At 36.7% G+C, this 20,545-nt stretch overlaps 1 protein-coding gene across 9 annotated transcripts in view; it reads left to right on the forward strand.

Annotated features, from left to right (window-relative positions):
• PCLO (piccolo presynaptic cytomatrix protein) overlaps nt 1–20,545 on the forward strand; it is a 324,030-nt gene that overhangs the window by 205,517 nt on the left and 97,968 nt on the right. For all 9 annotated transcript variants that reach the window (XM_042053722.1, XM_042053717.1, XM_042053700.1 and 6 more), the window contains exon 10: nt 7,353–7,478. In XM_042053722.1, coding sequence (XP_041909656.1) covers nt 7,353–7,478 — 126 coding nt within the window. The remainder of the gene's footprint in view (nt 1–7,352; nt 7,479–20,545) is intronic.

The raw sequence follows: 20,545 nt of genomic DNA on the forward strand, positions 1-20,545 counted from the left end.
GTTTTAATTTGGAAACCACTAGTATGTGTATTTAAAATATTTTCCATGAAATCTTTTTGGCAACTCAGTTGTTTATGCATTTTTCAGTATATGAACATTTGTTGAAGATGTTGAGTGGAGGTAATTGAGAGAGGGCAATATGTCTGCTGGCTATAAAGGTGCAATTTGCTTTCATAGCTGTCATGCAGAAAAGGCTGCAGAAACAGATCACTGCAATGCTGAATGTTAGAGTTCAGTCAGGCCCCCGGATTTCCATGGAGGTTCAGCTGTCAGTCAGTGGCATCTATCGAGCCACTGGTGTCTATCAGTAAACACAGATGAAACTCAGTGCCTGCAAGGGATTTTATAGATTTAAAGCTACAGTCTACCACAGATGACAGCACAGGTTCTGATGTGACAGGTCATCCAAAAAGAAGAGACCTTTATCTTATTTTCAAGTAGGTGTAATAAATGCTTCAAGATGCTAACTCATAAAACACTTTATAATCCTTCAGGATGATAATCAGTGAATCAGATCATCAGCATGAAACAGATTTGCAGCTGATATAAATCAATTCTGTGCTATTAAAACAACTGCAATATATCTGAATTTCATCAGCTCATGATTTGACTTCATGTGTGTTTTATGCCTTAATTACCAATGGCCAAGAAATGCAATAGCTGTATAATCATGTTTCTAGGAAACAACTTAATTTAGCTAATTTTTTTAGAAGCACCAAAACAATTCTTCTGGGGACAATCTTGAAAATATTGTACCTATATAGACAACCAGCCTCTGATATGGATCATCATATTATGTATTCCCGAGAATTGCATAAGAATAACAATGCACATAAAAATTTAGGCTGGATTTTTTTATATACATTATTTTTCCTGCTGTTTTTCAAGTTCCTGTGTTAACTTGGTTTTGTTTGCTTTTTCATGTTTCCTTTATCTCTATTCTCCAGACTTTAGAGATTGCTTTATCACAACTACAATGTCTAAATATATAGCTTGCATTTCTTCATGGTAGTTTTAACTCTGACCAGTCCAAGAGAAGTCATTGATGTTTTTTTCTGTGTTTGAGCCTTCTGTTCCATACAGACAATGGAACAGGGTGTAAAATTGTTCCAGCAGGTAGGGGCCTACCAGCACCCAGCATATGTCTGGTCTAGATAAGGCTGGAGGAGGAATGACGAGATAATGTCTAGTAAATGAACGCAGGAGAAAGGTATGTTCTGTCTCCATTTACAGCCAAATAGTATTGAAAGGCTTCATATTGTTTGATTTGATGGATATGTTCTCATTGCTATAACATGGTACATTGGCACATTACAAAATCTTTTGTACCTAATGTCTCAGTTTAATGCTTTCTCCGTGTGCATTCTCTACCATTGGACCTCCCTGCCCAAAAAAAAGATCACCTTTGTGCTTCCTTGCCATAATTCGCCATTCTGGTTTTGTTCTGGTTTGGGGGATTTTTTATATTATTAAAAAGTGATGAAAAACATATTTGGACAAGTCTGTGCATTGGCTCCTGGATCTGAAACACAACACATAATCTCTATTTTGAGATTTAAGCATATCTCCCATTTCAAACTACTCAGAGATAGGTGTTGTAGCCCTGCATTTAAGCCCATTTCATTTTTTCCCATTTTGCTTCTGTATAGTTTCAACTTCAAAGCACACAATATTCCAAGGTGTTAAAATGACCATGGGTTTACAGAAATAGTGAGTTTCAGCTACCATCTTGAAGGGTATACTTTTAGGCTCTTAGAAATTGAAATCAGTAGCATTTTTTTAATATCTTTCTTAAAAGTTTGGTCACCTAAAAGTCTATTAAATATTCATAGAGCTCTATTTCTAACTGTGACAAAAGCAAGATTGCTGCTGATGCTCATACTTACAGTTTTCTAGGCCAATTCACACAAACACGTGTGATTACTGAAAATCTGTTGTACATTCTAGTTGCTTCTTTTCTGTCCTTGCTCATATAATTCGACAGACAAATGGTTTAATACTTTCAAATATAAGCCCAGAGGAAATATTTGCTTGAGTTAACACATGAACAATGTTTGCACAGAGCTTCTGGGTCACATGGCAGCATTCTCCTGCATGTGTTGAAGTTGTTGCTGCTGCATAGGACCTATATGATGACTAAACATAATCAATCCTTGCCTTTGCTGCTGGAATGCTATTTACTTTCATGAGCAAAAACACCCCTGGAAAATTAATTTTCACTTTTGTGTAAAATCAGGACCACCAACACCAGCAAAAGCCTGCTGGGCCTTGAGTTGTTCAGTTTTCCTCTGCTCTTTTTTTCTTTCTTTCCTTTAACCTTTACCTTATGTAAGGGTTATCGGCGTTTGTTTGGAAGGGCAAGTCTAGTAATTGCTTTGATGCTGAAATAGTTCCAGGAAGTCTAGGCTGTTCATACTCTAATGGCTATAATGGAGCTGCTCAGCAAAGCAGTGAAAAGATGGTAAGAATCTGTGATCTTCCCTGTGACCTGAGAGCAACAGCAACAGATTGGCAACAGTCTGATCTTTATTATCTCCATAAGGGAAAAAAAAGACTAAACTGTAATTGCAGAGCTCAGGTTATAGCCAGCATATTCCAGCAAAGTAAATTACAGTCTTTCTGCTTGTTGCTACTGTGACATAATGAAGTATAAAAGGAGATAGGATTTCATAGTGTCTGAGACACATCAAGCTACAGAAGTTCAGAATAAATAAATCTAAAGGAACAGAAAGTACCTCATGGTGGAAATAAGGAGAAAAGAGTGACGAATTTTGAAAACACATTTACAGTGATGCTTGCCAGGTCACCAGTGACAGAATTTAGTAGTGTCAGGTTGTTGGTTACTGATCATATATAATTTTTATATGTGTATATATGTGTAAAATATATATGTATATGTATACATATAATGAATATACTTCACTGAAACAGGGTGTGGTGTGTAGAAGGGTATGAAATGACAAGTGAAATGTCCCTTTGAAAGTCACAGAGTTGGTTAATTGCTAAAAATCAGAAAAGACCATTCAATATTTTTCCTTCAAGTATGGATTTCTCACAAAAATAACTCTGCAGTTATTAAGCACTTGAAATCTTTGCTAGAATAGAATAGAATAGAATGCAATACAAAATACAGTATTTCAGACAGAAGGTACCTACAAAAATCTTACAGTCCAGCTACTGACCAATTCAGGGTGGAACAAAAATAAAAGCATGCAGTTGAAGGCACAGTTCAAAAGCCTCTTAAACCCTGACAGGCTTTGACCACCTTTCAAGGAAGCCTGTTCCAGTCTTTGACCACCTTCTCAGTCTAAACCTCCCCTGGTACAGCTTTGAATTATTCCCACAAGTTCTATTACTGGATACCAGGGAAAGAATGCAGCAGTTCCCTCGCCACTTTCCTGCCTCGGGAAGCTGTAGAGAGCAGTGAGGTTGCCTCTCACAGCCTTTTCTCCAAACCTGACAAACCCAAAGTCCTCAGACACTCCTCACAGGACATTCCTTCCAGCCCTTTCACCAGCATTGTTGCCCTCCTTTGGACACATTCAAGGACCTTGACAATCCTTCTCAAATCGTGGGGCCCAGACCTGTACGTGGTACTCAAGGTGAGGCTGCTCCAATGCTGAACACAGCAGGACAATCACCTTTTTTGACTGGCTGGTGATGCTGCATTTGATGCCACCCAGGACAGGGTTTGTCCCCTTAGCTGACACTGCTGACTCACATCAAACTGCTGCTGACCAGCACCCCCAGATCCCTCTCTGATTTACAGACATTGCTCTACCCACTTATACTTGTGCCCAGTGTCATAGGTACAGGATCCAGCATCTCCACCTGTTAAATTTCATCCATTAATCATAGCCCAATGATCCAATCTGCCCAGATTCCTCTGAAAGGCCTTTTGTTAATCAAGAGAGTCAACAGCACTTCCCAGTTTTTGTCATGTGCAAATGTGCTAATGGTGCATTCAACTCCTGCATCCAGACTTTTGACACACATTGAACAAACCTGGCCCTAGAACTGATCCCTGAGGAGCACTGCTGGTGTCCGGTCCCCAACCAGATGTCATTCCATTCACTACAACCCTTTCAGCTCTGCCCTTCAGCCAGTTCTTCCCCAAGAACAGTGTGAACCCACTCATCCCACAGCTGGACAGCTCATCCATAAGGATGCTGTGAGAGCCAGCATCAAAAGGCGTAGTAAAATCCAGAAAAACTGCATCCAGCACCTTCCTGTCAGCCACTGGGCAGGTGACCTAAAGCTTCAAAGTCTGATCGTTCATATGTTCAGCTGTATAAATCAGTGGCATACAAGCTAACTGTAGTGATTTAGTATGAATTTTTTTGTTTGTTTATCAAATTATAAAAGCAATTTAGTTGCATTATCAACCTTGTCAAAGTTTAGCACTATATTATTTATTATATCTTTTAATATATATATTTTGGTTTGGGGGGGGAGGTTTTGGTTTTTTTTTTTAGCTTAGCATGCTCCATCTTAAAGCTTTAGTTAAGACTAGATGGGAGAGTAGGATCACAGCCTTGGGAGATCAGTAAAAACAGTTTTAATTAATTACCAGTCTTCTCACTTTGAAGCACCCTAAAAAGGATTGCATCTTAGATGTGTAAAATTCTCTTTGAAGAGATGTTTTCCTGAAGATATTTTCCATGGAAATCAATACTCATAATTCAGAAAGGTGCCCTCTCTTATTCAAATCACAGTGATTTGCTTTCTGATGGTTAACTGGTCCTGTGTCTTGTAAAGAAAACAGTAGTTCATTAATCTGAAAACTTAATGAGAAAGATGAATGTCTGGTTATGTCAAAATAGCCTGAGAGATGGAAATTAAGACTCAAAAATTGAAAAAAAAAAATCCAACAAAAACAAGGGGAAAAGAGATCTGAGAAAACATATGATGGGTATTTTTAAACTATCTGCATTCAAGGTTATAAACTGGGCAATGTCATTCCAAACAGAAGTAGTAAACTCAATATTTTCAATAGATAAAGTATAAATAGGCTTGAAATTCCATCTTCACATGAGAAAATACAGCAAGACCCAAGCAATATTACTTTGTCAGCCAGAACAGAGCACTTAGAGCTCATTGGGTGAAAAGTAGCTCATTCATTCTGACTATCAGGAATGAATGTTCTGTAGTTAACCTTAATTTAAATTTAAATTGTGATTTAAATATTTTTCTAGTAGTGTTTTTCCAGCAAACACACATATACATGCACACACCAATTCCTGTGATTGTCCCTTAGCAAGCATACCTCTGCTTAATACATTATGTCAGTCATACATTTGGCTCTAAAACCTGCAAGCATAAAACTAAAAGCCCTTTCAAAGTGTCTAGGAATAAAATTCTTCATATATTAGCATGGAAAATATTTTATTAGCAGTAATACGAAAAAAACCCCTGCAAAAACTAAACAAATATGTCAGCCAAGGTTTTCTGTTCCCTAGCATAGGTATCCATGTGAATGCCTCTGAAATCAAGTGTAGATTCATTTATGTGGCAAACTACTTCTCTGCCATTCTGTCACAAATAGGCTATGAGAGGTAGAGATTCTAGTACTGTGTATCATGATAAAACCCTGACTCCAAGGAGTTCCTCCCCTCTGATGAAAAGCAGCCAGTCCTACAGATATATTAAAAATTCCACGTGTTGACTGTGTGAGTTAAGAGTAAGAAACTGTGTCCTTGTTTGTGTGTGCTGTATACTAAAAATAGTTTGTTGGATTTACTGAACTTAATAGTTCCCAGTTGTGAGCTTCAGATCTGTAAAAATATTAATGACTCTTTCCATACTGCTTGGTCAGAAGTTCTCTGTGCAGAGCAGCCCACGTGAATTTCTAAGTCCTCAGAATGGACTTATGTTTAAATGCTTTTATAGGTGTACACATTCACTTTATGCAATGAGGTACTTACTTTTTAAAAACTGTGTTTTCTAATTTTTTTAAAAGACATTTAGACTCATCCATAGTATGGGGGTTTTGCTTTCCCTACCATGTTATGAAAAATAAACTTTACCAGTAGAAAATTTCAAATTTGCAGTGAAATAAGGTAATTAACCTGAAATATTAATACAGTTTGTTCCAATTAAACTGAAAACTCATTCTTCTCAAAAAAATATATTTGGAAAATGTCTAATTATGAGGAAAGCTGAGTCAAAAAAGGATATAGATTTAGCTAAACTGGGATAGAAAAACTAGTGGAAACTTTTTTGGTCAGAAACACAGTGTGGTAATCTTGCTTCTGAGACAAACTCAGGGCTGACTTACAAAACACTAATAGCATTATGAGGAAAGGCCTTAATCTAAAAAGATAAAGCTTTGCAAAGAGGTGGTGTGGTGACTTTCCTACATCTGATTAGTCTAATCACTCAGCAGGTTTGGCTTATGAAATTAATGAATTGAAAAATAATGATTAAGACATTACAGTAAAGTTGGGTAAATCAGCCTTTATATTCCCAGATCAAAGTGTGAATCATCTCATATGGAATTTTCTTCAAAGAAAAAAATTGTTTCACTAGTATAGGAAGTTGTTTTTTTTTTTTAAAAAAAAAGCAAGATAGCATGAAAAGAATGGCAATGCATAAGATTGGCTTTATGAGACTATATTTTACTCTCATTATTTTGTACATAAGGGAGGTTAGTGATCTGCTTCTCTCCAGCTAAAATAATGAGTGGTAACAATGTTTTTATCTCTGTACTTTTTCAAAAGGGAGAAAATATGTGGTTTAATGATACTTTACACAGAATTATTTTATGCTTTTCCAATTCTTAATTTGCACATCCTTTCATGTAGAAGATGTCAATTAAAAGCAAATATTTAAGAAAAATAGTAACATCTGCCAAGTACAGGCTCATGTAAATGTACATGCTTTGCTGCGCAAAAGAGCAAGCTTGAGAATCTCTGTCAATGTATCCATAATTATGTGATACTAAAAGCTCAACTATTATAATTTCTCAGCTAAATTTCATGCATGTTGTAGGCATATGATAAAACTTTCCTTTGAATCCACACTTCACATGGATTTCTAGCAATTTAATTCAATTTATTAATACTGCAAGTAGATTGTCAGAAGAAGATAGGATTAGCTTCAATGTAATTTTTAGTGACTCAGTTGTTTGTGTTACGTCAGTCATACAGTAGCTGTTCAAGAAGATCTTCTCAAAGTTAAGTCTTTAGAAGAGCAACAGATTTGAGTGCAGATAACCCTGATCTTACAATCACAGCCAGAAGTTATTTGGGACATTTTCAGTAACCTCTGATTACTTGTTCTCTTCCTTTCTTTCCAGTGAATTATTCATTGCTTCATCTCTGTTTAAAGTTTTTGCTTTCTTTTGATCACAGGCAATGGACTGGGAATCCGAGTTGTAGGTGGGAAAGAAATTCCAGGCAGCAGTGGGGAAATTGGAGCTTACATTGCCAAGATCTTGCCTGGGGGCAATGCAGAGCAGACGGGGAAGCTTATAGAAGGTAAGATAAATGCATTATTAAAAAATGGAACCGTGGGACGGCTGGGAATTTGTTAGAATTATTTGTAACACACATTTTTCTCTTGCACAATGGATGCAATCTTGTGCAAGGATAGAGGGCTGAACCTCCACAATACTTAAAGCAGAAAAGGCCTGATAGAAAGTAATTTTATGACTTCTGTGGCCAAAGAGAGTTGCCATGATGAGCATTATTATGGCATGTCTTCATTAATATGTGCCAACATGCTGTCTGCATGGTCATATATCATCCGCTTGTATCATGGACATGCTGTTTTGAAGATCTTTAACCTGTCTTGATCACCTAGGTATCCATGTTTGAAATTTCTTAGTTGCACAGGTAAAACATACCCAGTTGTCTCCCAGATACATGCACTAACCTTTTTTCTTAGTTCCCTAAAATCATACCTAATGTCAGTTTTCCAGTTTAAGGTAACCGTCCAACCTGCCCCAACAGGCAACAGAGAAAAAGAGGTATCCACAGAAAAACAATAATTTCATCCAACTTAGACTTCTGCTTCAAGAATTGAAAAGAGTCTTCCTCATTTAATTGGCTTTAAGAAAACTGCATTAAACTTCACATCATCCTTTAGGCAACCAAAGCTAGATGGAATGAATTTCACTTCATTATCAATACATTTTCTAGGATTATTGCAATGTGATCATTCTGTCTAATAATTTATTTCTGTTTTAACATGAATGCCACCTTTTTATAACTTTCTCTTTTTATAGCTATTTTCTAGTTCCCTTTTACATATCTGTATGCACCTGAAATGTCAGTCTGCCCATGGACAAAAATAGGATACATTTGTTTCTAATTCATTCAACTATTTTTTTTTTTCTTAAATAAAAGCATGTATACAGGGAAAGATAACAAAAGAAGATAAGTAGGAAAAATAGCTTTCCCAGCCAGAATTCAATTCATGTAAGTTTTCTGAATGGTAATCATGCAAAAAATGTAATGATTAAATTGAAATCACTTTGCAGACAGAATGTCTGCAAATTTACCCAGAAAAACTGGGTAAATTGATTAAAGAATATATTTACAAGGAATAGTTTAATTATGCTGTGGGTATTACAAAACAGTGTCACCTGCATTCACCCTGCAGCTTTTTACATCCTTGGTGTTTTCTTTGCCAATATTTTAATGATATTAAAAAAAAAAAAAAAAGCACACAAACCCCAATGTCAGTGAAATTATGTATAAACAGAAATATATTTCTTTTTGGCTATAGACTTGATTTTGATATTCATATTTAATGGGTAGTATCGCACTCATCAAATGATAAAATAGTGTTATTTTTTGTGCATGAATGATGAAAGAATTGACCTTAATTTAGTGTGTTTTGAAGCAAGTATTTGTTTTGGCTCTCTCCATACAAATAAGCAGGTCTTTCATAACTATGCTAGATCACACATGCATTGTTTCAGTACCAAGCAAGTAAAGAGGAAAATGTGGTTATTCAACATTTCCCCAAGACTGGACATTTCAAGAAAGAGAATGAGCAGTTACAGCTTGGAATTATCTGTGGTCTTTTGGTTGATTTTGCTAGGAACTTTTCTGGAAATTGAAGTGTAGAAGCGTTCTTTACTCACCATACAGGTTCTTTTCAGCAGTGATCAAGAACATCTTGGATTTACAATAACTACAGGAGAAACCTGACATAGAAATTTACTTTTTAATCTGTTCACATAATATATTTTGAAGGCTTATTCCTATTTTGAAGGCTTATTCCTATTTTATAGGAAGATGAATATGACAGTAAAATATTTATTCCTTTGTTTCATTCTCCCATCATATGTTCAGTGATATTTCTGATCCGACCTTTTTTAAAGTATCCTAGACTTGGGTATGTTGGCATAAATCAGCTCTATCAAAATCCCTATATTTGATCTGTTGAATTTTTCCACACAATATCTCAGAATATGTTTTAGTATTGATGTGTTAAAAGATGTATCAGAGACAAAAAATTCTTCCTGCAGAATGCATTTTGACTATGATATACAAGACAAACATTTCCTCTCACTGTCATTTACCTTTAGGTCTTGCCTTTCTATCTAGTTTACTTTTTATGTTATTTTAGATGGTTGTCAAGATTAACAAAGAATATTTTTCTACTTCACTGTAAGTTGTTGTTGGCTTAGTGGAAATATGGCTGGTGCCCATTTAACCTCTACCCTTCAGAAGTACTAAAATCCATGGAGGTCTTCAGTCATTCTCATACTGATCTCTGTACATCCAGCCAGGCTGCTAATCTTACCAACATGGCTCATATTTTTACCTCTAAAAATAGAGGATGGCCTTCTTTTCTTTTTCAAGTTATTTGCTGTCTTTCACACCACAGAAAGAAAACACAAAGAAAACTCATTATGTCATTATCTGTAAATGCAATTACTTTTTTTTTGTGTGTGTGCAGTGATCATGAGTCACTTTTCCTGATGAAATGCTGTGTGACCACAAGTTAGACTATATACCAAGTCATCAAGTAAACGTATACTAATGTCATTACAAGTTAATATCTTGACTCATTAGCCTTTCTAAGAACGTGAATCACTGTGAAAAATCCCATCAACTTAATTAATTCCTCTAATGCTAAAAACACTGGGTCAGGTCTGAAAATCCTACTAATAACATAAGAAACAAGGATGGATTTATTGTGGTTGTGAAGGAAGACAAACTCCTACCTTCTCTCTGTATGACTGCATATAAAGAAATGACACACAGATAGCATTCCTATCCTTAGGGAATAACATAAAATTTTGTCTATTAAAAAGCTTTGGAGGGGTCTTAGTGCTGAAAATTTTATTTATAGTTCTGACTGGCAAATACCAGTCTTCTCAGTTCTCTCACCTTGAATTGCTTTCAAATGTCAAAAATATCTCTGATTCATCACTCATTGGCGTAACAAAAACTGGAGGTGGAAGACTCATTCCACCGAGCTCATCAAGTGCAAGGACTGTGTCAATTTGATAGATGTGTCTGTGCTCCCCCTTGTGTTGACAGAAACAGTTCAGTTATATTCCACCTGGAAAATCTACTGAGTGAGTGGCATTTCAGCCAGCATTTTTGAGAAACAGGACATAGAGTAAAGAGCAGAAATGAAATGTTTATGTGTGTTACCTACTCTTAGAAATTTGCCAGATGCCCTCAGCATTCCACTTTTCTTGTTGGACCATTTCAATAGGCTGAGTGGAGAGCCTGGGAACTGTTGAACAACAGGTGTCTTTGTTACAAGTTTTCAATCAGCCAGACAAGCTGTGCTGCAATGGTTAGGTCATCTGATGTTCACTGAGATGAAGATACTCCCCGCCTTTCCAGTCTCCTTGAAATTCTGGCAAACTAGCATGGTCTAAAAGCTAATGGTGAACTTGGTTTGTGGTGATCTTACTGCCTTTGCTTATACTCCACTCAACAGCTACCCTGACACTGGTCAGACTTCTGTTAATCTGTTCTGAGCCCTTTTGTGTGCATGTATATTTTTAATATGTATGCACCATTTAAATGATAACTTCCCAAGCTTAAAAGCAGGAAAATCATAGTGAAGACATATATCATATATATAGTAAAGACAAAAACTCTTATTTTGAAAAACACTAAAAAGAACCTCAAGTTTCTCTTTTATAGCAAATATAATAATGTAACATTTCTAGCTTAATTTGGAGGGATGCCACCTAACTTATGAGTCACAGAACTTCACTGTAAAATATTAGAATATAAAGAGTCCATGCTAGCAAAGAGACGTGCTATTGAATTTAATTCAGTTGAATTTTGTGTTTTATGATTTAATAAAAATATTTGTGATACAGTGAGATTTTAAACTTCCCTATCCTGAATCTGGTTCAATAATATTATAAGAAAAACTGCCTGATGGATGTACAAATACTGAAAGATTGTGATACCTGTTAAAGCTGTTAAGTAGGTCAGAGGAGAAAATGCACTGTTGTTGGAGAGTTCCATCTTAGTTAATGGTGCCCTCCCCTCAGTCCAATCCTTCAGCACTTGTTTTGATCTAGATTAATAATTAATTTTCTCAGGATGCAGGAAACATTGCTCCTGAAAACAGCATGAGGGTCCTCTCAGAGCCACCTGCCTTCAAGAGTAGGTAAAAGCACATCCAATGTCCTCAGCATCCAAGTCTAAATATTGACAATAAGTTCTTAAATGTACTCAGTACCTTTTAGACTTTGATTCACCTGCTAAGAAACAGATGGTCAGTTTTTCCAAATTGGTTGCCTTTAATTGTGCTGAAAGTTCCCCAGGCCACATGGCTGGTTTCCCTCAGGAGAGTATTTTGAATGAGTGGGTCTTTGGTAATGCCAGACCTCTCTTTCATCTTTGGAAAACTGCAATCTCAGGACTTTCAGATGCCTTCAGGAAATAAAATTGAGGTCTCCCTATTTCCTCTTATCCCTATTTATTCATGTTTCTTTTCGCCTCATATATAAAGTCTTACATATGCTTACACATTCAACTGTCACAATTTTCTTCTTTAAGACTTTTGATGCACAGCTCACGCTCTCTAATGCCCTAATACAGGGTCAAATAGTGCTAGAATCATTCCTCAGATTGAGGCTTAGAGCCTTCCTTTGGACTGTCGTGGGATGGCACAGCTTATGACCTCTTGGTCCACAGACCATGGCCACAGCATCAGTGAGTACACTTTCTCACAAATCTGGAGCCAGTAGGGAGAGCATGTTCACTGCTTGTCACCAAACAGCCTTCTGCACCAAACTGACATGCGAGATGAAGAGGGTGTGCAAAAGAGGGCACATGCTGGCAAAAAAGGGCCACATCTAAACCTGCACAAAGTGATTTCCACCCAAAGCAAAATATGATAGGGAAAAGGAGAAAAGAGCTATTTGGATTACCTCCATCAGAGAGCAGCCTATCTCCCCACCTTCAGTTCACAGAAGAAGGAGGCAGACCCAGGAAGCCCTGACAGAATCCTGCCTTAACCAGAATGCTCTACAGCTGTCACCCATGGTGTGGACTTTGGCTTCTGACCTGGTTCACTTCAAGCATCCCAAAGGCCCAGGCTTCATAATGGAAGAATGTATACTGAGAGATTCTGCAAAGGCAGAGAAGAAAAAGTCAGGGCTCAGTGGGACTCATCTGTACGCATCCAAGTATGGTTAGCACAGCTCTTCTTTATTTCCAGAACAGGCAGTTAATCAAAAGGAAAATTATGATAAAGGCATAAGGAGTTATATATGATGTTAAAGAGGGAAGCTGCATTGTTAGGTGAAAGTCTACTACAAAACACCAATCAGTTGACCACCCAGAAATGACACTGAAATATGAGAGACTAAGAAATACAAGAGACCTCAGTAGCAATTTTGAGTCTAGGGAAGGCTGCAAATGGAAGCTGAAAGACAGCCAACATGTTCGTGGTGTGTATCCTTCATGCATACAGTCTGCATTAACTGGAGAAAAAGAGTATTTATACTATCTACAGTTCCTTCTCTGAGGAGAATGTAAATACGGCTAACGAGAAAACTAGAGAGGAGATGGCCAGTGTGGGGAGACAATTAACTTACTTTGGTTGTCTAGTATAAATAAGACAAATCTGGCCATAAGCAGCACTGGGTAGAGGCTGTTGGAATATTATAATCATTGTTTAATCTTTAAAGATTTTCCTGAGTTCTGGGCAATGACATCTTTGAATACAGGTATCTTCCTCATTCCTCCAGTTAAAGGTGCCAACTAGATAGCTTCCAGAATCTGTTTCACTCCAGCCATGCCCTGGGGATGTGTCCCTTCATGTGTTTTCAGATCATAAGTTTTCAATCATAGGTTTTCAAGTTTTTAAGTCCTTGTCATCTTAAAGCATGTTATTTACTGGCATTGGAAACACATGATTTCTTTCAAGTCCTCTCAGAAGGACAGTGGGAAGCAACTGCAGTACTGATCAGTCCATGAAAGGTTTATAAAGAAAATGTTAACAATTTTTCTGGAAGTTGTTTAATACATTTTTGGGCTACTTTGAATAGCACCAAGTGCTGAAAAACAAGGCCAGACTGTTTCAGAAGGTCTTCTGCAAAGGCAGTACAGGTGTAATGGCTGTCCATCTTATCAAAGCTATCTCTTGCCATAGTGCAGACGTGCTTTGCATCTTGCTTGGAAAATACAGCGTGACTGGAATGGTCATGGGCACCTAAACAGCTGGAAAACCAGAACAGAAGCAGTGAGTCACTATAATTCTCCCTACTCTTGTCACACTTCCCTCTTATCCCTGAGTTACAGATGAGCACAAGTGTAACACTGACTGATCTTTAATCGGTCACTGGCTGGTCCTTTATTGGTGGGAAGGACAGTAGGCACCAGGTCTTCCTGGGTTTTAAAATACTGTAGTGAGCACTGCTTGCTGTTTAGACAGCTAAAATTGAAACATTGATTGGGTCAACACAATGAAAAGAGATTTTTCAATCCCTATGAAGCAGAGATAGTGAAGACTGAGCATCTTTTCTTGATTCCCTCTGATAATTACACTTCTGGTAGAAAGTAGATAGCATGGTGAAGCTGGAAAATGATGAAACAAAATTAAAAGGAACACAAAAAGGGAAGGAAAAATTCTCAAAAAACTGTGGATCAGGTCTTAACTGAACAGTAATAATCTTTCCATTCTGCACTTCCATTTTGCAGTTTGGCTACTTTAATTTATTACTGCATTGGAAAAAACAAAGAATGAACTTTACCCTGTTCTCTGAGTATTAGTCTTCATGATTTATTTTGCTGTCCATGCTTATTCTGCTGGGTCAGAAGAGAAGAGAGCTTGCTCTCAGCATATTCCCTGGGCTATGTGCTCAGGTTTCTCTGTCCCAGCAGAAACTGGCTTTATCAATGTGCATAAAATAGCAGGCAGTGCCGTTGTTTGGTTGTAAGCTTTGCCCTAAAGCTCTTTACAAAGGTCCTAATCTAAACAACCCCCTAAATACCACCTATCAGCTGTAAATCTTAACTTGCATAGTTGTGCTCCTCTCATCCATGTATTTTGTTCTGTCTCGTACTTCTTTTACGTAGGTAATAATCAAAGGTATAGGATTATTCTCAAGTGTGGCAATGGACATTCAATATATTAAAAAAAAGTCTTAAAATATTTTTAAATTACTTTTTTAAAGGAAATTAAGTTAGTAGAAAGGACACCCTGCCAAAGTGTATCACTTTATATGTTGGAAGTAACCTAATATCTGTGAGAAAGAAAAAAAGAAAGGCAGAAATCTTTCTCACACTGGTTCAGCCATTTCATATGCTGTCCCACTGACAGTGGTCTCAGTTCCATTCTTGGTATGTCAGGAATTGAGTTGTTCTGAGAGTTTAGTTTGGCCTTTTCCTAAGATATGAGAAAGAAGTAAGAATTTTCAGAAGGAATGAGAATCATTTCAGTGCTCGTGTGGCACTTACAGAAAGAAGGGGAAGTAGAGATACTTGCAGTATAAACAATTGACTTGGAAATTTCTTGAGAGCTGGTTACTATAACACTGTGCACAACTTTATTTACTAAATCTCTTTTTTGTGGTGGTTGAAACACACTTAGAAAATAATGCTTCTCCCTGCTTTGGAAAATACAGAACATAAGTTTAAGGAGTTTTAGTTTAATCTTATGGTGTCAGAATTATATAACTGGGGTTTTACAAGGATACTTGATTAGAAAACTTCTTTTATACCTAAGAATATCAGTTTCAATGAGATAAACCAGGTAATATGAGTTTGTAATGTTTCTTCCCGTAATGTAATTGCTGTATACTTAATTTCCCTGCAATAAAAATAAGCACTTAAAAGAGAGAGTTAGAGAGTAATTTGCATCTAGGAAGTAGTTGAGCATCTGTAAAGACTGAGCTTTTAGGATCTCTTTTATTTAATCTAAAGCAGAAGGGGACACTTAAGGTGCCCTTACAAATTTTATAAAGCTATGGGAAAGAATCATTAAATGTAAACATATTATGTTCAGTAAAATATGGCACCTTATATAATACCAGCTACTGATTTTTTTCACTCCTGCATTTAGCCTTGTTATGTGCCACATAAACTACTATAGTTTATACCTTCTTTATGATCAAAAACTCTGAAAATAACCTGAACAATTAATTATTGATGAAAATCAATTTTGCTAGAAAAGGCATATCATACAAATTGCACCAGGAACTTGGATTCTAAATAACAAAAAAATATCTTTATCAAAACATCTCTGTTGGGAGGGGTTTTTTTAATTCTTAAACAGGTAAGTCTGATTTATGAAAACAAGAAAAATAAACTAGATGCTTCAATCAGAGGGAAGAGGCAAATACAGTCACTAGATGTTCCAGTTAATGAAGTGAGGAACCATCACAAAGGTCATGAGAATAACATTCATCAGATGGTTTATAACACAAGTTGTGGAACATCACTGGTAAATGTCATTGGTGTCATAACTAGCTTCCACTAAAATCACATTAGGAAGTACTACTAGCTATTTTAGAGTACTTATGTGGAGCTATGCATTTAGTAATTTTCAGATGCACAGCTTTTGGCAGAAGTTACTTTTCAGGACCTTGATGAATGGTGCCTGTTAGAAAGAATATCCAGGTGCTTCTTGGAACCTCCATGGTTCCAGAGAATGTGCCTGAAGCCCTGTTTCTCTGAGCACAGCAGGAACAGCAGCAGGCAGCGTTGTCATCACAGTGCCCACAAAGCTTTCTTGGTTCCTGCTGGCACTATGCAGCTCTCTGCTGTCCTCTGGGATCACACACATCACAGGTGCTTTGTAGCTCTTCCTCTGGCATTGACAGATACCACCCATCCATGTGGTCCCAGTGTTCCCATCTTACTCTTGAATACTTACTCTTCTTCTGCTATATTCTGACACTGCGAGTACTTTTAAGGCTCATTCATCTCCATAGAAGAGTTTAATTCCTTCTTTCTCTATTTTTAAGATACTGTATTAAAATCAAGTGGATGTGTATTTCTCAGAAGATGCAGGTATGTTTCCTGTGTCAGTATTCCAAATACAGACTGGCAGAGGCAGAGGTCTGTGTCTTTTCTGGTTTGGGCAATGCTGGAGAGAAGATGGGTTTAGTTACTGCTTCCAAGATGTTCAAGGATAAAGCTATATCATTAGTCAAACTAAGGCAGTCTGTCTGGGATTGTAAGAGATAGACATTCTGTAGATCATATACCTGATACACAGGCAAATAGCACGAGCAGAGAGACCCACAGACACTGTGCCTGCCCCCTTTGCATAGCTGCTTGCAGTGACTGATGAGAGGGACTTGAATTTCAGCTTGGACCATCAAAGATATGTGCCTGTATTGCTCTGGTTCTTGTCTTTTTTTTTCAAGGACTGGCTTCTGTACAGCACATTTACAAAGAAACCAGACAAATGTGAATCCTTTGGTGCCTAAACTGAGATCAATTTGTCTTACTAGTGGAAGTCATCAAATGCACCCTCCCATCTCCACTCACTGTGTAGGAAGCTTAGGTATTTCTTTTAGGGGAACTGTCTCACTAACAACCTAAAATTCAGATGCTACAGGCCTATGTTAGGCATGCTGGGCCACATCTCATAAAACAAAAATCAGGACATTTTCGTCTGATGTTTTTAAGGAACAATATCTGTTTGGGCTCACATAATGGGCATTCCAGAAAAACACCTTAGTACAGTGTGGGAAAGCCTTTTGCATAACTACTGAACTGTGTTGTTTGATAGTGACTCTAAAAATACTCTAATTCCATTTCCTCTTGTGCAGATTACTGTGGGTTGAAACTTGCAGACTAGCAGTTTGATGTGATTGTAGTGAAAAAAATCTAGTGAAATCAAAGTAAGGGTCATCTTGAAACACAAGTTAAATAAAGCTGTGTCCTTATGGCCAATTTTCCCTGCCTTCGGGTTCCAAAAAGTGTATTAAAACACTTTGCATTTATTTGTAGCAATTTTAACCTTCAGTCCCATTCCTGAAATGTGGGTCTCCAGGAATATTAGGCCAGCCTGGCCACTCCATGGGATGTTGTGTTGATGTAAAACATAGCAAAGATTCAGGGCCCAAGGTGAAATTTACCCAGTCAGGGTTTGTTCTGCTGAAAGTCAGGTGAACAGATATCAGCTGTCAGTGACTCTCAGGGGTGGGATGTGGGTTGTTTGCAAGCCACAGTTCTCAGCAGCAAGGAGGCTTACAGACAGCACATTTTTCTGCCTGTGAAACTGGGTACTGCAGCAAGCAGAATTTCTTTAGTCACTTGTTACTTCAAAGTACTTTCTAGATAGATGTATGCAAATTTGATTTTTCCAAGACCATAAGAAACATTATGAACAATTGTAAATAATTTACTGTTAAAAAGATGAACTGATGGAAGTGGGTTTCCTCACAGTAGAACATCTTTTAGATGGCTTGGACCCAAATTTGAAATGGTTTGTCAGAGAGCTTCACTTCAGTTGTTTAAAAAGTGACAAGGGCAAATAGATAAAGCCCTGTTTTCTCTAAGTATTGGGTAACACAGGAAGAGAAAATAGAGGTAAACAAAATATTTCCTAAATTTCTTTAATTAAATCAACCAATCTCTTGAGGTACTTAGGTAAAAAATATAGTTGTGTAATCAAATTATTCCAGATTTTCCAAGGTTTTCTAAACAACTTCTGAAGCACGTGGTATCAACTGTTTTCAGGAAGATGCTGAACTGGGTTGTACTTTGCTCTGACCTAATCTGATCTGATACCTTGATTTTCTTATTCAATGGAAAGGGTAAAGGAACTCAAAGAACAAAACAATAATTTTCGACAATTAGTTTTGCAATATAGTTCATTACAAAATAGAAATATTATGTAAATTAATACAGAAAATGATTTAGATGTCAGCTTAAAGAAAGAAAACCACTATGAGCACTCTCAAAAAACTGCATAAAGACTTTATTTCAAATTTCCTGAAGCATGTTCTATTCCAAAAACCTAATTAGATCATCCATAAGGTATGACTGGGAAAACCTTGTATGAGAATATTCAGGTTTCTTTGAGAAAAAAATAAACAGGTGATTGTATAATTTAACAGTAAAAAGAAAAATGTTGATTACAAATGATTACTCTTTATCCAGGTTTATAATTCTGATGTTTGAGGCTTACCATGTAAAATTAGGTAAATATGACTTCACATTTCTGTATGAAAAGTCTGAAAGGAGCTACATTAAGTGTACTTGTGCTGTAAAAATGCAACTTAAAATTCAACTGAAATTGAAGGTATTGAATTGCAAATTAGCTAATTTATTAATGACTAAAGCTTGAAAACATTTCCTCAAGCTGAAATTGAGTCTTAAATCCTTATTTTTGCTTCACATTCCAACAAAAAAAACCCCTTGGCAGGGAAAAAAACCCTGTAAAAGCACCAAAATGTATTTTTTGGAATTCCTTTAAACTTTGGTAAAAGTAAACTCTTTGAACTGTTTCTAATTTAAAAAATAATAATTTGTTGCCTGAAATAATGCTTGAAAATTAGGAAGGTGTGCTGTGGGTTTTTTTCCTGTACAGATCCTACAATGTCTGAGCAAAAAATCATTGAAATCTGTATTATTTCTCCTTGATTGTAAGGGAGTCCCTCAGATCCTAAATAGGCATAATAGAACAGTTTGATATCTCTCTAAATACAACAGTAAGTGGAATTCTATTAAGATCTTCAGGTTTTATGGTCCATTTGAAAACTTATGAAATTACCTTGTAGGTACATTAGTATGCTCTAGGCAACTTTTCAAACACTTTTTTTTAGGTACTTAAATATTATCAGTTCTGAAAAAACTTAATTAGTTGTGATTTGAGTGGTTGGGGGGGATCTAATTGGTTAGAAAATGCAAGACAGTTACATTTAACTCAGTAGGACTGCAATAATCTTGGTAGTATACCTATCTCCTCTTGGTATTGGAGGTCAGATTTCATGAATGATAAGTGGTAGATCGAGCATTTTTAGGTCAGCATGTACTGACATTTTCTTTCACAGAATCAAACTAGAATGTAAAATGTAAAACACTTGAAGGCAAAGAGATTTCAGACAGCCAACCTTGGTGTCTGGCAGGTAGCAGCTACATTCTCCAGGGTCTGAGTTTTTCTTAAGCCTCTGAAAGGACTCAGCACCTGTGAAGTGGTTCACACTGCATTTGAAATATGTAGAATATCTCCAAGTCATCATATATATGGTGTAGCTGATCCTAACTGCTTTTATGTGAAAATGCAGTGGTTCAATACCTGTCAAGGGAAAAAGAAACCTCAGCTGGGGGCCTTTCCCAGCACAGATGATGAGTTGCTCAGATACTTCTGCTTCTAAGGAGAGCTGTGTTTGAAATGATGCTGCTTACTACTGAATTTCATTAAAAACAAGTGGTTGGGACCATTTTGTTTTTACTTGGATCTTTATTTCTGATTTTCAGCTGATCCATCTTCCAAATTATAAAGCTAAAATTATTATTTAGTCTGGTATTTCAGGTACTTTCTGGGAAAGCTGTCTTAATAGAATGCAGAAATGCAACATGGTTACTTTTTCTTGATCTCTTGTACATTTTTCCCTGGCATTACTGCACATGTTCCTGTTATTCCCCAAACCATCTAGTTATGAAACAGGAGTTTTCTTAAGAATTATTTCCAATGAAACCACAAAATGCTCCAGTTATAGTACTGTGATTCTTATTCCCACTGATTTTTTTTTGTTTGATGTATTACATTGACTTTAACAAAAGTGATTGTTCATTGGTGCATTCCTATGTCACAAACCTTTTATGTTTAGTAAGCACCTTATTCCTATGTTTACAGCATGTTAATCTTTCTTCTTTTTGGATGTGGGCGCTGTCAGTCCAAAATAAAATGTGCAGAAGGACTCTATACTTTCATTTAGATCTTAAATTGGATTTTAACTATTTGAGTAATAGTAAGATATTCCCACCTTCACATGGAAAAGGTGGGTAAAAAGTGTTTGCCTTCTGATGCTATGGAAGTAAAGAAAAAAATAATTTGCAATTTTGGTGAAGTTTATGAAAAGATACAGAATAATGAGTCTACAGCTCTATGTCAACTTCTGAATGCCAAGAAGAGTTCTACTGACCAT

This window comes from Corvus kubaryi, unplaced genomic scaffold, assembly GCF_017639235.1.
Source record: "Corvus kubaryi isolate FWS band 111438036 unplaced genomic scaffold, C.kubaryi_AGA036_p1.0 135, whole genome shotgun sequence".
Lineage (NCBI taxonomy): Eukaryota > Metazoa > Chordata > Aves > Passeriformes > Corvidae > Corvus > Corvus kubaryi.